Below are 19,242 nucleotides of genomic sequence, written 5' to 3' on the forward strand. Positions count from 1 at the left end.
TGGGCAAGTCCACCTAACCTCTCTGAACTTCAGTTTCGGAGAAAATGTGCACAATATTGTCTTCCTGAGGACCACTGTGATTAGGTGAGTGATGTTGCAGAAGGCATAATATAAAAGTGGCCATGGGGATTAAGCTCATGGCCAATGCAGCAGCCACTTTTTCTCTCTCAGTTTTGTATATTTTAGTAGGATAAAGTACAAGGCCTATCCCATAGAACTTTAGGGACAAATGAGTATGAATCCTTGTAGGATTAGTTCATATCCAGAGACGTCTCAGTTTCTGAGTAAGATGTTGACTTAGTTCCTCGTTCAAACTGCTTATGCTTTCTGTCTTTTGTTTTACTCTCTCCCTTAAGACTGAAGTAGATCAGTATGACTGGAATTAGAAGAGTCAGAAAAATACTTACTGTTTTCACTGATATCAAGTACTATGAAGTTCATTTTATATTAAAAGTTAAAAATTCACCTGTAATGCTATCAACAGGTAATAATGCTATCTGTTTCATGCAGTGTACAGAGTAAAGCATGTGCTATCACATACATAGGAGTTAGTAAGGATAACATAATTTTTCAGTTAGGAAAGATCTTAGAGGTGCAGTCACTCAATCATGATAAAAATCTTTTTTTCCGCCTTCGTGACCAAATAACCCAATACACTGTAGATGCCAGGCTGGTTTCATGGGCTTGTGACTTATACTGTGGTTGGCTTAATGCTCTGCTGTCCCTATCTTGAAATTTTTAATAATTTTTAAACAAAGGTCTCCATATTTTCAGTTTGCACTGGGCCCCACAAATTATGTAGTCAGTTCTGTGTAAATCAATTTTAAATATTGAGATTTTTTATAATTGGTATTTACTGTGTTTGAAAACTGCATTAGGGACTTCCTAGGTGGCACAGTCATTAAGAATCCTCCTGCTAATGCAGGGGACATGGTTTTGAGCCCTACTCCGAAAAGATCCCACATGCCATGGAGCAGCTAAGCCCGTGTGCCACAACTGTTGAGCCCATGTGACGCAACTACTGAAGCCCGCGTGCCTAGAGCCCGTGCTCTGCAACAAGAGAAGCCACCGCAATGAGGAGCCCACGCAACACAATGAAGAGTAGCCCCTGCTCGCCACAACTAGAGAAAGCCTGTGTGCAACAATGAATACTCAATGCAGCCAGTAAATAAAATAAATTAATTAAAAAAAAGAAAATTGTATTAATCCAATGACTTTGTCATAGATCTATTTTGAATCAAAACTGTTTATAAAAAGTGAGTGAACCAAACTTCCAGTTATAAGATAAAGAAGTACTGATGATGTAATGCACACCATGACGACTGTGGTAGACACTGCTGTATGTAAAGTTGCTAAAAGAGTAAGGGTTCTCATCACAAGGAAAAAATTTTTTTTCTTGCATTTATAAGAGATGATGGATGTTAACTAAACTTATTGTGGTTATCATTTCATAATATATGTAAATCAATCATTATGCTGTACACCTTAAACTTACACAGTGCTGCATGTCAATTACATCTCAATAAAACTGGAAAAAACTAACTCAAAAATAAATATGCACTTACAAAAAAAAGTGAATGAACAAAGTATGTCTATTCACAAGCATGGTAAATTGACAGTATGCGAATTTCCAGGTACGTAGATAGACCCTGCAACTCAAATATCCATTGAAACAGTATAGATTAAATACATTATGGTATATACATACAACATAGAATACTACTTAGACACATACATCTTAATCTCAGTTGAACATTAGAATTATCAATACTTTAGGAGGTTAAAAAAAATTGTCTAGGCCTCTCTCTGAGATGCTAGTCAATTGGTCTAGGTGTATTTGCAGCCTTGGTGCTTTTTGCTTTTGTTTTAAGTTTCCCAAGTGGATCAAATATGCAGGCAGGATTGCGAACCACCGATGTCAGTCTTAGAAAGGATGAAGTGGATATAAATGTATTAGCATGGAAAATTGTCCACAATAGATAGTTAAGTTTTTTAAAATGCAGGTTACAAGGCATTTATAGATATGATTCCATTTGTGTAATATATCTTTAATATGCACTACACATTCTCGAAGGGTAAAGAGTAACCTGGTATGGGGGTGTGGGTGAGACTCCTGAAGACGTAACTTTCTATACTTCTATACTTAAATTTTTATATCAAAATGCAGATTAAAAAAATGAGAATGCAGTATTTTTAAAATCAGCCAATGCTTCACATCTTTATTTTCATTTAAAAAGTCATAGTGAGTCTTTGATTTATATTTTCCAGCTATTTATAAAATGAATGTTTACAATTTGTATTAGACTTCTCAAAATTGTGGTAGGCTTACACTGCAGTATAGAAAATGTTGTCACAGGCACTGTCTTCTTTGAATTAGTTGAAGTCATTCACATTTTACAGATGAGAGAACAAAGAGTTATACCACTAGACTCTGCCCTTAAGAGAATGGAAACTCAAACCCATATCTGATTCCAAGTTGAAAACTCTTTTTACTCTATGACACCGCCTCTTTTTTTATTTAAAAAAAAAACATTTTTAACCTTACATCCAGTACCTTGAAAAGTACAGACAGTACAACAGCTGGCATACAGGGGCTGGCATGGAGTGAACAGGCAAAAAAGAGTTACTGACTGGAAGAAGGTGGGGGAGGTGGGAGATGGTAGGACCGTCAGCAATGGGAGACGGAGGGCGAGCTGCAGTTTCACTCACGCCTCACGTGGACGGCACAGGTTCTGGATCCAGTTGCTGGATTCAATTCTACCTACCCTCTTGAACAACGCCTTTTGATAGCTCGCACTACACAATGTTGGTGTAGACAGGGGTCAGCCTACACACGGAAACATAAATTGACCGAGTACTATAACCTTCCGGGCACATTCCAAGTAGGAATAACTATCGCTTAACAACTTGAAGAGCTGCCTCTTGCACCTATTTGTACCTACTTACTGAAGACAGAGGGCTGAAATGCTTTCCTTGAACTTCTGGATTCCTGGAATGAAGGAATGTCATATTCAAGAAGTTGGGAAATAAGCATTCTAATTGTGATTATATTTCATCCAACCATTAGCAAATGGCGTATGCTTTACCGTCAACTACTTCTAATCTGACCTCTTCACCCCTCCTCTTCTGCCACTTTGGTCCAGGCTACTCTTTTCTTTCATCTGACTTATGATGATAGTTTCTTAGCTGCCCCCACCCTGGGCTCTGCCACTCTTCCCTCCCTACAATCTAGTCTCCACCCAGCAATGAAGTGAGGGTTTTAGTGTGTAAGTCAGATCAAGGCATGTCTGTCTCCATGTCACTCAGAGAAAAATCCAGAGTCCTTACAAGTGTGAGCTGCTGGAGCTTCTGCTCCTGTTCGCTGGCTCCTTCTCTGACCTCATCTCCTATCAGTCTCCTCCCAGCTCACTCTGCTCCATCCACACAGCCTCCATTGCTATGCCTCAAACACATCACCTCTACTCCCACATCCGGCCCTTGGCGTCCGCAGTTCCCTATGCCTAGAACACCCTTTCCCAGATACCCGCACGGATGCTCTCTCTCTCCCCACTCAGACCTCTGGTAAATTGCCCCCTTCTCTCTGAGGCTTCCCTTAACCACCTCATATAAAATCATATCTCCTTTACTCTCTCTCCCCTCACCCATGCTTCATTTCCCTTTACACCACCCCTGACATTTATTTAAATATGCATTTAAAATGTATGTGCATGGATTTATATTCCGCCATTAAGAGGGGAGCTTCCTGAGGGTGGGGACTTTGTTCTTTTTACTACTGGACTGGCAGGATGTGAAACATGGCCTACAGAGTGACAGGCATTTAATAGTCATGTGGAATGAGTTGATCTTCCATGTACACTTGTAAGCAATTTTTTTTTCTTTCTTCTGTCCTCCAGAAGCATAGAGGGAAAATTATGTTTCCTCCCTTACGGTGCTGTTATATATAACACCCAGGCTTTTCTACACAGGAATACACTTTCCTTTCTGCAAATGCTGAACAGATGTTAATCATTATTACAAGGCAGAGTTATATGGGTTACTGTGTTTAAATCATAGGTTAAGCTAACACCAGAGTCCCAAAGGGATCCCACCAAAGTCCTCTCTACTCAGAGGAAGCAGCTCAGGATGAGGTGGGAGTCAGGATAGAGAAGAAGAGAGCCAGGCTAGGTTTTGCTTAGGAGTCCTGAACTGAAAACAGTTTTGTAAATGTTAAGTAACCTGTTCTGTAACCCTACGCACCACCTCGCCCTACCCACCTCCCACCCACAGCAGTCAAAACACACTTTACACTTTCAGATGCTAGACTTATTCTAGCAAACACACTATTTTTCATGTCTAACTTTAAGGGTGAATTTATTATTCTCTCCTCCCACTATTATCATTGAATAGTAAATAAAAGATTAAGCTACATTGTTATATTTTCCCTGAAATACAGGCAGCTTTTTTTTTTTTTTCCAGTCCATAATCTTGACACTAATACCTTTTGACCCAGGTGATGGTTTTCATTCAATGTGGGGTGGTGAGGGAGGGGGTGGGGAGAGAAAAAAATTCCATGAGGGGCTGATGCATGAGGATGAACTTATTAGAATAAAATATTCTGTCCTTTTTATCTTACAGGCCAGTCTCATCTCATAGAGTCAGTTCAGAGGATGCTAATATAAACCACGCCCACCTCCCTCAGCCCGTCTTTCTTACTCAGACAGTTTCCAAGCAGCTCCCTGATGGAGACACAATCTTCAGTTTCCAGGACGAAAAGTGCCACGGCCATCCCTCCTGGGCAGATGGCCCCTCACTGCCTCACCTTTGACACTGTCCAGGACAACTCCTCTGATGTCTTTAGGCTTTCCTGGCACACCAAAGATGATAAACAGGCCCAGACAATCCTCTCCTATCAAGTTACAGAATTCTTCCAACTTATCAAATCTACTTCTCTTGCTGGAAGACTCCTCTGCCCTGGATTCCGGACTGGAGAGGTCAAAAGGCTCAGATTCCACAGGAGGAAGAGAAGACATCTGTAGAGTCTGTACTGCCAGCTGAAGCCTTGTTTGCTTATCAGATCCCTAGAAGGTCCAAATCCAGTCCGCCCCAAACAGTAAGGCTTGGTGCTTGGTCATCTTGGGGGTAGTGAGCCACCTGTCAACTCCTTTTTCTTGGCAGAAAGTGACAAAGTGAATTAAGAAGATCTCATTGAGAGTGTTTGGAGCTGGGCATGGATTGCTCGGCGTGTCTTTAAATCCAAGAAACTCCAGTTTCTGAGCTGCACGGACCATAGCTCTACTGACTGCCTCACAGGTGCCGAGAAGCTCTTCGCTGTCCTTTAGAGCCAACTGTTGAGATGGTTTTTGCCCCATTTTCCCTCAACACTACTTCCACATATCAAAAAGGTGAACTGTTCTTTCTCAGACTAAAAGTTTTGCAGTGAAGTCACATCTGTTAACATGGTCTCAATTTTCTAACTCTACAGGGAAGCATATATACACACAGCTAAACAAACATGTTAGGTCTTGCTGTTTGCCAACTGGGTGTGTTGTACTCATACAGATTCCTGCTGGTTTATTAAGTTAGAGATATTAACTTTCACAGAAAAACCGTCTGTCTTCTAGGTCCAGTCACTCTACTTTTAATATTTGGTCATTCCAAGACATGTTTCCTTTTCCCAAATTGTAGTTTAATTAAAAATATCATTTAGTTCTTTAAAGAACCATACATATATAACTAACTTCTTTCTACAACTAACTTCTCCAAACCTGTAGGCAAGTCATTTCCCTTTGCTTTTCTGATATCCCTCTGCCACGAGCCTTCATCCCCCAGCTCAGCTGCCTGTGTTTCCTTTCATACAAAAGTTTGTCAGGCAAAGGTCTCAAATTTCTATCTATTCATTCATGCTATAAACCCCACTCAAACAAATTTACAGGAGTTTGTTAATTGCAAAGAGTTGGTGTTACTATTCTCTGTATCAGAAATAAAGGCTACGGGCTATTCCAAGCAAAGTAAAAGAAAGTAACAGACAATAAAAATATGAGACAATTATCAATTGATTTTATTTCTTTTCATATGGTAATACCAGCAGGGCATAACATTTTGTAAATAAAATATATACAATCAAAAAAATTTAACATTATCACATATCATCAGTGATGTTACATTGTCCTGAATAAAGAATGTTTGGCATTTATAACAGTCTCCTGGTATTTTTAACCAGGTCTGAATAACAACTTGTTTTTCAAATGGTGACATATATTCACATTAAAATAAAACACAAATATAGTAAGAGTCTAATACAGTTACCAAATAATGAATGATAGGGAGCCAAAGATTATTATTAGCACTGAATCATTCTAGTTATGAATAAATAGTAACAGTGTCACAGGTTCTTTGATGAAAAGCTTGGTAACTTGCTAACTTGAAAGATCATACCACTGACACTGAAACATAGTTTATTAAGCAAGTCCACTGGCATATACTGAACTGTCCGCCCTATGCCAGTTTGTAAAAACCTGTTTTGACCACCATCGGCTATCATGAGTAATGATGAAGTACTGAATAAAAAACAGAATATTTTTTTCTAATGCCTCTAGAAAATAACAGTTTTTGTTGCAGCTGTCTATGTTCTTTATAAAGAATAGATGGGCCCTGGGCTAAAGAAAAAACGTGAACTGCACTTTATCATGACAACATAGCCATTATGAAACTAATTTTGAAGTGTCTGAGTTTCCAAACTCTGAGACAGAATGCTCAGGCAAGTATTCAGCTTTAAAAAAAAAAATCCCACTCGCTGATAGCCTGAGAAATGTACAATTAATAACATTAGGCAGACTGTTAGTATTTTGATGTAATGATATATTTAGCAGAGAGGAAGAGAAGACGCTTAATACTGTAAAGGGTTTTGTTTTGGTGTGGTTTCTTCAGAAATTATTTCCACAAATTTTGGAGGAGTTTCTGAATGCATTCAAGTTTAGAGTATTTAAATGTTCCTCAAGTTCTTCCTTATGAGGTGAGAGGATCCAAGATTAAGGCTGAAATTCTTAAAAAGCTATTCAACAAAAATTTTGTGATGTGTCATCAAAGAAGGGGTATTTCATACATGCTAATTTAGTCTGAATGATAACATTATTACAATTCAGTTTTGGAGAAAGAAAGAGCATTCTGACCTCTCCAAGAACCAGCTGGTATATGAAAATTTTGATCACTATTTTTTTTTAATGTGATCTTTTTACCATCTTCCTTGTGTCACAAAATAAAAGTTCTATTTTCTATGTACTAACTATATACATATATTTAGAAAATTATATAAAAATAGGACAATAAGAGGCAAGTGGAGGTGTGGCTGGCATTTAGTGGGCACACTGAACGCCTAAAGAAATCCCACATGCTGACTTTGAAAGCGTATAATGTCCTGCTTCGAGGGCCACAGTGCTGTCACACGGACGTGACAAAAACCATTCACATACTGGTGACTGCTTCCCAAATCCTCCATGCTGCGGATGGAAACACTATGGTAAAATACTCATATTAAATGCAACACTTTAAATATAATACGTCACAGATTTTTCTTTTTTTTATTTTTTTTACATTAAATAGAGGAAAAACAAACACACTCTCATTCACCAGTGTCTCGCCTGTCATGGCAACTTTACAATCGGCACCTATTCCCTGACTTGCGTTTCCACTTCTAAATGCGAAGTGAGAACAATAAACCATATAGGATCTGCTGCTTGTTGCAGATACCGTGACTGCTTGAGAAATACCGCGGAGCAAAGATGAAGGGCTCCCCGTGCTCACGCGGGCGCTGCGGTCAGACGTTCGAGTCTTCATCCGTGATGCTGGCGCTGGGGGAGCGGGCAGCGAAATCCTTAAACATCTCGTCTTCTTTCAACATGTGCTGGAAGACAAGGAGGAGGGGGTCACACACACCGAGCGCCGCGAGCTCCGCACCCACGCTCTCCACGACACACGCGGTCCCTTCGGGTGGCCGTCGCGCTCAGTTTTAGAAGAACGTTTGAAATTCATTGTACGACTTACGGTTAGATTGTTGATGCCCTCAGAGAACGCACCTATCTGTCTCACCGTCCCTTCCGAGTCCTCCATCTGCAACGAACATACCACGACATGACTACTCACTCGCATAATCTCAAGTGGGGGGCGGCACAACGGACACACACCTAAGAAGACATAGTGCGAGTGGTGTGGCACGGGACAGGCGCAACAGCACACTTCTGGGGCCTCTCCTCCCACTGCTGCAACTGGACGTTAGAAACGAGAAGGAACACGCTACCGGCACACCTCGCCTCACGCTCTGACGTTGCCAGCGGCACTGAAGGATTACTAACCTGAAGGAGGTATTCAGATCCATGACCTCATACTGAAGAGGCTGAGGAGTATGAGCTGGCCATTCCTGACTTATTTTAAATATATGTTTTAAAATATTTCTTTAACGTATTTGGTTGCACCGGGTCTTAGTTGCGGCAGGCGGGCTCCTTCATTGTGGCATGCGGATGCTTAGCTGCGGCATGCGTGTGGGATCTAGTTCCCCGACCAGGGATGGAACCCCGGGCCCCCCGCATTGGGAGCACAGGGTCTTATCCACTGCACCCCCAGGGAAGTCCCTTGACTTGTTTTCACACACGGATTTCCTTAACACCGAGACGGTATAACATAGGTAAACAGCACAGGCTTTGAAGCCAGCCTGGCAGGCTGGAATGCCAGTGATTCTACCAAGTTCTTCTGTCCTGTGTAAGTTACTTAGCCACTCTGTGTCTCAGTTTCCTTATCTCTAAAATAAGGACAATACTCCCTGTGCTTTAGGACTACCCTGAGCATTGCCATGTACGTGCTTAGGGTAGTGCCTGGGATGCAGTCAGCAATCTGTAAGTGCTCACTGTTATCTTATTCTTACCTTTATTTTTAGGTACTTGAGGAAAATGTCTTTGGTTAGTAGGCATGGTGCACAAAGTTTTCATTTAATGTTTTGATTTCGGAAGAACTTTAAAACAGGTATATAGTCTTATGTTTACCTGCTCTAACCGGTCCAAGTCGTCCTCATCATACAGGCGCATGTCCAAGCCAGTCTTAAATCCTTTCTTAGATGTACCTCCTGAGGCCTGTCCCAATTCCATTGGACAAACATACTCCTCTCCATCTTCCTGCTTCTTCTTTCTCAGATTCCCAAAACTGCTGAAGGTAAGTTTCTTTGGCTTCAAAAGAAAAGCAAACAAAAACAGCCAGGGACTTGATAAAATTCATATGACGAAGGACCGATAACATGTATAATTTAATTATTCATACTACAGAGAAAAGCAACTGGATGATTAAATGGGTATGAGGAAAACAAAGGCATCCTAGGCATATGATGGACACCCAAATATGATAAATGATCCTCATTATGAATCTCAGAAGATTAATCTTGTTCTCCTTATCCACACCACTAGCTGGGGAGTCACAGTGAAAAGCAAAATACACCAGGAGCCCTAGTTTTTGTTTTTGTTTTCCTTGAAAGTACAATAGAGTTTTTTGTTGGGGCTGATGAAAAACTTTTGAGTGTAGACTGTGGTGATGATTATTCAACACTGTGAATTCAGGGTCACTGCACTGTGTACTTACCATTAGTTAAAATCATAAATGTTATGCTATATATTTTTATCAAATACATGAATTTTTTTTTTTTAATTTTAAAGGCTGCTCCACACCAAATCCCTGCAGTCTCAGGCACTGCTTCAGTCACTGTCCCTCCTTATTCTAGAATCTTTCAAGGCTCCTCTTAGCCCAGGATGAAGCCTGAGCTGATCTGCCTGGCCTGTCCACTGTCCAGTTACTGAAGAGCCCCAGTTTTGACAGACCTTAATGCAAGGAGATTTCTCAGGGGCGAATCCAATTTTGCAAGGTTTTCCAATCTAAGATGAGCAAAAGAAAATGGCCATTACTGTCTTTTCTTTTTGGGTGAGGCTATGATTAGCTTGAACACCTTTTGTGCTTCTATAATAGGACTGATAACTGCTGAAAGAAGCCCGCTCTATTGGAGAGAGACCTTCCAGCGAGAGAAGAGAAACTCCATCCTTTCACTGGACAGTCCCTGAAGCTGTTATGTTAAGGAGAAGGTGATCAGGCTGACGCTGAGAATTTAAACAGAACAGAAACCCTCAGAGGTTTCAAATCTGGCAAATCTTTTAAGGGAGAAAGGGAGCTAAAGAGGAAGTGTTGGGTAGGTAGAGGGAGTTTAAAAAAAAAGAGAAAGCTGTGGAGGAGCCACATTTGTGGAGGAACCAAATAAACCCTGTCTCCACATTATGTTATATAACACACTCAGAAGAGTTCACAGAAGAGTGATTTAAAAAAAAAAAAAGTGATCTGATTTTGGTATGCTTCATGAATCCAGGTAAATCTGGAGATATCCACCCTCTGCTGGTCTATCTTGAATCATTTCTTAATTATCTCTTCCTAGGTTGCAAAGCTGGTTAATTAGAAGTATGAGAAGAAATCCTGCTCTTCTGCATGATTTATACATAGGATAACTGCGATCAGTATTGGGCCCACATCATGGGCTTTCTGCACTGGCAAAACATCAATTATAGAAGCAAACCTCATGCTCCTTACTGCTGTTAACTCTGATAAAATAAATGATTTGAGCAAAGATCCCCCCAGAAGGAAACCTTCAAAAATGCATTTTCCTAATTACTCTTAAAGATGCATTTACCTTCAATCCATCCACAAAATTTAGTAAACTTCAGCAAATGGGATAGCCAGGTAACAGTCAAAACTGAGCCTTTGCCATAGGCAACTATTAGATGGTGGGAGCTTGAACCAACCTTCACTTTGGCGGTAGCTGTTAAAAGTACATAATCTGGTAACTCCATGGCATCCCGCTTCTGGTGTTGGGCCTCAGCACCGATCAGAAGGTTGAAATGTGTGGCCAAATGTCGTCGTAACAGGGTCTTACTTGGTGGGATGTTCAATAACTGAGCCATCGTTTCTACATTAAAACGAGGTTCTAGAACCTACAGGAAAAGTTAAGATTGTTTAAGGCACCAGTTATCACATGCCTGCACTGTGCTTTACAATCTGCAAAGTTCTTTCACTTAGTTATCTCCAATGGCCCTCTCAACAGCCCAGTGAGACAGACTATGGACTTTGATCTTCAATTTAAATATCTTTTCTTTGTTTTGCCTAAGCTAGTAAGAAGCAGAGCTGGTCCTGACATCCAGGCATTACAAAGTTGGGGCTTCCACCTCTCTGAAGTGGTGCCTTTGGGATGTCTTTGGGAGCCAACTCCTTATGCAACATCAATGTGCAGAAACACAGTCTGGATCTTTGCAGGGGTTTTAAAATACGTTCACATGAGAGCCAGTGGCCAGATGCTGGCCAATATTAAAGAGGACAATAAAAGAGAAATGGGTTTAAATCCAATCTAGAGTTATATGATACAAATAAAAAATATGGGACAGAATACTCTGAAAGTAAAGATTCACCACAAATGGTGCAGGAGAGACTTTGCAACTGTTAATATCCTACGCATTAGACTAATGGAAACAAAATAAGAAATCAATTTTCAATTAAAGCAGAGTTTTACCATGAGTCCCCCGTGGACACCACTGCCTCTGAGATTGGGGGCATATTCTGCCAAGTCCACAGAGCGCAGCCACTCCATCACGCGATGATTGGTCCACTGCTGAACCTCTGATGGGGTGATGCTGTTCTATGGGAACAAACAACCACCCAGAGCTTCAGTCATGGACTATGGGATTTCCATATCTTAAGCCTGCATGCTCATTCTATAGAGCCTGCCTCATGGAGCGGAGTTGTTCGACATCCCACTAAATGTTTAGAGAAAAGGTAAAAAAGGTGTTTGCTGGTTTGAATTCTCTTTTAAGGAATCTATGTCACAGAGTTTTAAGTTTTTTACACATTAATAAAGCAGTGCTTTAGGAAAGGAAGTCTTTACAGTGATACTTAACTTTGTGGCTTAAGGAGGCAGGAAAATAAAGTACACCCAAGAAAGGAGGAAGGAAAACTAAAACACAATCCTTGGCTTCAGTTACACAGGCAGAACCATCATGGGGTGGCGGGGAGGGGGTGGTGGATGGAAGGAATATAGGAAAACAAAGCCTAAGAAGTAAATGAGGCTGGATCTGGGCTCTGAGGGAGCCGGAAGCTTTCCTCGCCTGCAGGCTCCAAGAAGAAATGGGCCTTAGTTTCCGCACACGGCAGTCACACGCATGGAAAGCGCAGGCTGTGTAAACCTCAACCTCAGGTGCTACCTCGTCAGAGGGCCGCCTCCTCAGACAGTTTGGTTCAAAGTTGTTGATCCTCAGGACCTGGATGGCCCTTTTGATACTGAGATGATGGAGCACACTCACGACCTTCAAAGACAGCAAGTCATCCTGCAAAACAAAACAAAACAAGGCGCTCCCTGAGCGGGCCTAGAGCAGGAGAACCTTCTCAGGGAAATCTCGGAAATCTCATGAAAAAGTAGAAGGGCCCCTGTACCAATAGGCCTCAAGGGCTTGTCAGGATTTTCAAAGCTTTTATTTAGTAACAGAACCCGTTTTCCTGTTCTGAACAAAATTTTCTCCAGGACCCCAATGTACAATAGAAGAGAACCAAAATTCATGTTGTTCCAATGGAAGCTGATTTCTGCCTGTTTCTCTCTCTTCCACTGAGGTAAGATCGTGGGACTGAACAGCTCTGAAAAACACAGCTTGAAAAGCATTCGCTAGGCCACGACAGAAGGTGACCTGCTTTGGTTTGATGTGATAAAGCAGATAACTGAGAGCAAGTGATGTTCACCGATGACCCACAGTTGGTGTTCTGAGCTGAGGCACATCAGCGTTTGGGGGGAAACCAGAAGAGCACTCCTGTTATACTACCCCCCAGCCTCAAGAAATCTCTGGCTCTAGACTATTGTGCTTCATCTAGCAGACACCGTGAACAGTTCTGGAAAAATTATTTTAATCAATGCAAAGCTTTTAGTGAGAAGAAGGAGAGAAGAGAAATGAAGAAGTTGTAAGTAGCAACATGTATCACCAAGCAATTCCTTTAAGGACTAACTCTCACCAGTCTGCGGCTATTGGGAACTTTTCAAACACACCAAAACAAATTATTTTAGAGGAAGGTGATTTGGGGGGTGCGGGGCAGTCTCAAGATAAGCACCAGTCTACTTCCAAACACACCCAGAAAATAAACAAGGAAAATATCCATTTTAGGCAAACCTTACTGAGAACACATTTCTTACAGGGGAACACATTAACCTATTATAGAGATAGTCTAAAAATAAAATAAGACAGTTTAAGCCCTTAAGGCTACTAACTGGACAAAAATTATTTCCTGAATTTCTTTCTAGATTAACTTCTTAAAAAACTGCCTGGTGATAAGTTAAAAAGGGCATTTAACATATTTTAATCTAAGATTAAGACAACCATCCAAAACATTTCCAAGTGGGCTATTTTCAACTAACTGAAGTCTGTCAGATTAAAAAGAAAAATCAGAATGCATATTGCTTACAAAGTAAATAAAATGTTAATTATTTTAAGGGATTTTAAAAGTAGAAGCCATTTTCTTTTAAACCAAAACACTTTTTTGAGGGAAGGGATTTTTTAAAATCTCTTAAGTAATTTTAGATATATGGAAGAGTTGCCAAAGACAGTACAGGGTCCCAAAGACCCTTCACCAGCTTCCTCTAATGGTAACACCTTACATAACCGTGACATTCAGCAAAACGAAGACATTAACACAGACAATAATAAAATTCAACTAAACCCCCGACTTTATTCAGATTTCACCAGTTTTCCCACTAGGTCCTTTTTCTGATCTAGGATCCAATCCAGGGCACCAATTCCAAAGAGACTTTCTGTGACTTAGGATTTCTGGGGTCAGATTTTCTAACTTTTTTTTTCTTTTTTGGCCACACCACGCAGCGTGTGGGATCTTAGTTCCCCACCCAGGGATCGAACCCTTGCCCCCTGCAGTGGAAGTGTGAAGTCCTAACCACTGGACTGCTAAGGAATTTCTGGGACAAATCTTCTAAGGCAATTGAATCTTTTACAGCCACGAAAGTTATACGTTTGCCTTCTGTGATTTTCAGCCTGAATTTGCTCACATTCCTAGAAGAACACACTCATACCTAGACAGGCAGGCAAATAGGCACAAATGCCATATGTCTTTCTACTACTTTCTAACAGTGCAAACTTGGTTAAGGTACCCAATTTCTCAATTCTTTTGTTTCCTTATCTAAAAGCTAGGTATAACAGAGTGTCAACTCAAGGACTGTTGAGACCTGAGTATTAATTATGAGGAAAGTGTTTGAAAGAGTGCCTGGTACACAGTAAGTGTGCAACACATCACATGTTGGTGTTATTTTACCTGCAGTTTACATGATGTGCCCACCACGGTTCAGGACCGCAAATTTCTTTGACATTGAAAAATTCCTAAATAAGTTAGCTGTTTGAAACTTTCAACTTTTTTTTAAAATAAGTTTATTCATTTTTTTAATAAATTTATTTTTATTTTATTTATTGGCTGCATTGGGTCTTTGCTGCTGCATGCGGACTTTAGTTATGGAGAGCGGGGGCTACTCTTCGTTGCAGTGTGCGGGCTTCTCGTTGCAGTGGCTTCTCTTGTTGTGGAGCACAGCCTCTAGGCACGTGGGCTTCAGTAGCTGTGGCACATGGGCTCAATAGTTGTGGCTTGTGGGCTCTAGAGCACAGGCTCAGTAGTTGCACACAGGCTTAGTTACTCTGTGGCATGTGGGATCTTCCTGGCCCAGGGCTGGAACCTGTGTCCTCTGCATTGGCAGGTGGATTCTTAACCACTGCACCACCAGGGAAATCCCTCAACTTATTCTAAAAAGATACTTGTGGTAGTTGGATCCATAGCCTAGACCACAATAGGCCATTTAAATGAAAGTCTCTTAGGCAGAACACTTCTAATACCATGGAGTCTAGAACAAGTTCTTCTGGAATCCAGCTCTCCCCACTGTTGTAAAGCAGGGAAAAGTCCTTCCACCCATTGGACAGACGGCTAGAAATATGAAATAGTAATGAAAGAATCAGCGTGAAGGCCTACCTTTCCCTATCTCTTCTTTATCCCAGTGACTGCAGCAGAACTGGGCTGAAGTGAGAAGGGCTATGGGATTTCAGGAAACAGTTCTTGAAAGTGGAAAGAAAGGGAAAAGAAAGTCCCGATGGATGACAAGTCAGAAGGGCAGCCTTGTGAGTGGTCACCGCTTATAGGAATATATCACTTAGAAACTGCCAGGGCTGCAAAACTCTACATTCTCTCTACTTTCAACATTTTTATGAGATATAATTCACATACCGTAAAATTCACCCATTCAAAGTATACACGTCAATGTCTGCATTGCTGAATATATACGAAATCAACTTTTTGGATAGCGTGGTTTAAATTAGGATTCATGTCACTTAAATCAGGGTTTCAAAATTTCCCAAGGCTACTGCATTCACCAAATCCTACAACTTCAAGGTGGAAAAATATGCCTGCCCCCCTCTTCAAGTTAAAATCAACACCTTCAAACTCTGGTGGGATCAATGTGAAAACATTTATTTTGCTTACTCTATTTCTGTGTTTTTCAGAGAAAAACAACTTTACGTGCCCCCCCACCCCACCCCCCTGCCCCGCCCAGACTGAGTCACTTACAACAGTCATGTAATGGAGCATTCGACCATCTACCCGTCCTTCATCAAACTGGGTCTTGTATTGGGGGAGACCAATGTCATCCAACCACCCTAAGGACAGAAATGAGTGTCGTTAATGAGCTGCAGAATACTTGTTCTTGCAATGAAAAAGAAAAAGCAGCTCTGTGTGTGTGCGTGTGTAAAACTCATTCATTCATTTGTTCATGAATTTGAAACCTCTTACTAGTGACCCAGTTGAAATCTAGCTTTCCATGATTGGTTTCTTCTTCGGATCCCAGGGCTTGCAGTGCCAGCTGGAGTTTCTTTCGATGAAGTGAATGCTTGATGCCAAGTTCCTGAAATAACAAACAGAAACACTGGCTTTACAACTCTGTCAACATGGGCTGGATGCCACTGGCAAAGGACACAGAGTCCTCTAAAACCAAGCTAGCACTGAAGACCCAATAATTACATTACATCAGAATACTAACCCGGGTTATGAAATGCTGCTGAACAAAAGGACCCTGGGACGCCACGACCACTGCAGCTGGTTCAGGGCTACATTAGATCTTCCCCCACTAGACTCCTTCCTTTGCAAGACTGGGACTGCAGCACGCATAACAGGAATTCTATTCTTATTTTGTACTAAATTTTAAATAATTGGGAAGAAATGTTAAATAACTGGATATAAGGCGTAGGGTTCTTTTTTCCCCTTTTGGAAAGTGAAATTGAATTGCATTTATTACATTGAAAAGATGCACCAAGGATAAAGCCACAGAATGACTTAGAGAAAAATGAACTGAAGGTTTATTATTATGGCTACACTATTATTTTTTCATTAAAATGCCCCCTGCCTTAAATGTTTCATAAGGAATCATTAAGACCAGGTCCTTCCTTTTAAGTCCATGAGATAAAATAAGCAGGAAGCAGGAAACGCAAACTTTTTCCAGAGTACTTACTGGCTCCCCTTTCTGGAACATAAAACAAATCTACATTCATATTCTATCTTATTCTCTCTCTCTGTCTGTCTGTCTCCATTGTGTAAACAAAAGAGAGAAGCATTCACCTTCTCTAGATCTTGTTGAGAAGCCTGCAGAAGTGTCTGGCCAGATGCAATCCAGTGCTTGCCAGAATTCAGGTAGGACCCCAAGCCCTGTTCCACAAGCCAATTGCAAACTTGTTCCTTGGTCCACTTGGCAAATGGCATATCCAAATCACTACAGGAAAATGAACAATCACATGAAAAACAATTCCATGCCAACCCCAAAACTTATCATCAGGGCTGAACAACTGCACGTTCAACAGATACGGAGATTCCCTGGTGACACACATTTGACTACGTAAAATCTTTAGTACATATCTGGTGGAGGAAGTGATACTGGAGATGAAAGCTCCCTTGTAAGACCACAGTCTTCATGTTCAACAAAACTGCAAAGGATTCAACATGATTTAACAAGAGCACATTGTATAGAAGACTGAGTTAAACCGACAGGTCACGTTATTTTACTAGTTTCAACCAGTGTTGTTTGAAGACTGAATTTCCAAACAGAAAACACTAGGTCAGACTGAAAGAAACTCAAGTCTAACTTGAATCAACTTTAGTAGAATGATGGTTTCTCTCCAGATGGCATTCAATAAGAAGAGGGCAACATGCCATCACTGACTATGAGAAAGCGCAATTAAAGCCAATTTCTGTTTGCTTTTACTATTTTTACAAATAGTGTGCCTGTTTGGAAAAAAAAATGTGGTGATGAGCAAACCTTTTTTTTTTTTTTTAAACAGCACAAGCAGGCCCTCCACTGTGTACAAAGAGAACGTGGCAAACGAGCCTGTTTGCTATTTGAAGAAAGCCAGAGAGTTTCCTCCTTGATGAAGCTTGTGCCCAGCCATCTGCCTGGGTGGGAAAGACCATGTGTAAGTGGTTTCTAGCCCAGTATCATCTTAAAAGATTTAGTATCCCACCAATAGTGCAGGAGGGTTCCTTTTTCTCCACACCCTCTCCAGCATTTATTGTTTCCAGATTTTTTGATGATGGCCATTCTGACTGGTGTGAGGTGATACTGCATTGTGGCTTTGACTTGCATTTCTCTAATGATTAGTGATGTTGAGCATCTTTTCATGTGTTTGTTGGCCATCGGCATATCTTCTTTGGAGAACTGTCGATTTAGGTCTTCCGCCCATTTGTGGATTGGGTTATTTGCTGTTTTGGTATTAAGCTGCATGAGCTGCTTGTGTATTTTGGAGATTAATCCTTTGTCAGTTGCTTCACTGGCAAGTATTTTCTGCAATTCTAAGGGTTGTCTTCTTGTCTTGTTTATGGTTTCTTTCGCTGTGCAAAAGCTTTTAAGTTTCATTAGGTCCCATTTGTTTATTCTTGATTTTATTTCCATTATTCTAAGAGGTGGGTCAAAAAGTATTTTGCTTTGATTATGTCATAGAGTGTTCTGCCTATGTTCTCCTCTCAGAGTTTTATAGTGTCTGCCCTTATATTTAGATCTTTCATCTACTTTGAGTTTATTTTTGTGTATGGTGTTAGGAAGTGTTTGCTGATGGGAATGTAAATTGGTATAGCCACTATGGAAAACAGTACGGAGGTTCCTTAAAAAACTAAAAATGGAACTACCATATGACCCAGCAATCCCACTACTGGGTATATACCCAGAGAAAATCATAATCCAAAAAGAAACATGTACCACAATGTTCATCACAGCACTGTTTACAATAGCCAGGACATAGAAGCAACCTAAATGCACATCAACAGATGAATGGATAAAGAAGATGTGGCACATATATACAATAGAATATTACTCAGCCATAAAAAGGAATGAAATTGAGTTATTTGTAGTGAGGTGGATGGACCTAGAGTCTGTCATACAGAGCAAAGTAAGCCAGAAAGAGAAAAACAAATACCATATGCTAACTCATACATACGGAATCTAAACAAAAATGTTACTGATGAAGCCAGTGACAGGGCAGGAATAAAAATGCAGATGTACAGAACAGACTTGAGGACATGGGGTGGGGGTTGGCAAAGGGGAAGCTGGGATGAAGTGAGAGAGTAGCATTGGCATATATATACTACCAAATGTAAAACAGATAGTTAGTGGGCAGCTGCTCTATAACACAGCGAGATCAACTTGATGATGGGTGATGACGTAGAGGGCTGGGATAGGGAGGGTGGGAGGGAGTCACGGAGGGAGGGCATATGGGGACATAAGTATAAATACAGCTGATTCACTTTGTTGTAAAGCAGAAACTGGCACAACAGTGTAAAGCAATTATATTCCAATAAAGAGCTTAAAAAAAAAAAAGATTTAGTATCAATGTGCTATATGTTTGCCAACTCCACCCTTTTTATGTTTAGCAAGTCAGTGTAGCAGTTCCAAATCAGCCCTAAAGTGTGATAAGGGTGTAGGAAAAGTTCTTAGAGTCTTAACAGATAAAACATTACACAGTCCTGATAAATTGAGGGATTCTGATAGGATGGATGTCTTTTAAGTGCTTTCACAGACTCTATGAATTGCTAATGTTTACTGAACAGTTATTATTTGCCAGATATTTGCCAGATACTTAACACATAGTAACTCATTTAATTGTCACAATCATCTTTTGGGGCAAGCAG

At 40.7% G+C, this 19,242-nt stretch overlaps 2 protein-coding genes across 10 annotated transcripts in view; both read right to left on the minus strand.

Annotated features, from left to right (window-relative positions):
- Positions 1–4,639: 4,639 nt before the first annotated feature.
- Positions 4,640–5,404, minus strand: REP15 (RAB15 effector protein). Its single transcript, XM_057701025.1, is given in 2 exon segments — positions 4,640–4,774; positions 4,776–5,404. Coding segments are annotated over 2 exon segments (708 nt in total). The 5' UTR covers positions 5,349–5,404.
- A 616-nt stretch (positions 5,405–6,020) lies between these two features.
- Positions 6,021–19,242, minus strand: part of PPFIBP1 (PPFIA binding protein 1) — a 174,073-nt gene continuing 160,851 nt past the window's right edge. For all 9 annotated transcript variants that reach the window (XM_057700825.1, XM_057700832.1, XM_057700831.1 and 6 more), the window contains 9 exons: positions 16,687–16,837; positions 15,865–15,976; positions 15,643–15,731; positions 12,249–12,371; positions 11,561–11,686; positions 10,800–10,988; positions 9,012–9,191; positions 8,020–8,085; positions 6,021–7,879 (listed from right to left, as the gene is read on the minus strand). In XM_057700825.1, the coding sequence (XP_057556808.1) occupies positions 7,793–7,879; positions 8,020–8,085; positions 9,012–9,191; positions 10,800–10,988; positions 11,561–11,686; positions 12,249–12,371; positions 15,643–15,731; positions 15,865–15,976; positions 16,687–16,837 (1,123 nt within the window). In that variant the 3' untranslated portion in view covers positions 6,021–7,792. The remainder of the gene's footprint in view (positions 7,880–8,019; positions 8,086–9,011; positions 9,192–10,799; positions 10,989–11,560; positions 11,687–12,248; positions 12,372–15,642; positions 15,732–15,864; positions 15,977–16,686; positions 16,838–19,242) is intronic.

This window comes from Hippopotamus amphibius, chromosome 12 (genome assembly GCF_030028045.1).
Source record: "Hippopotamus amphibius kiboko isolate mHipAmp2 chromosome 12, mHipAmp2.hap2, whole genome shotgun sequence".
Taxonomy (NCBI): Eukaryota; Metazoa; Chordata; class Mammalia; order Artiodactyla; family Hippopotamidae; genus Hippopotamus; species Hippopotamus amphibius.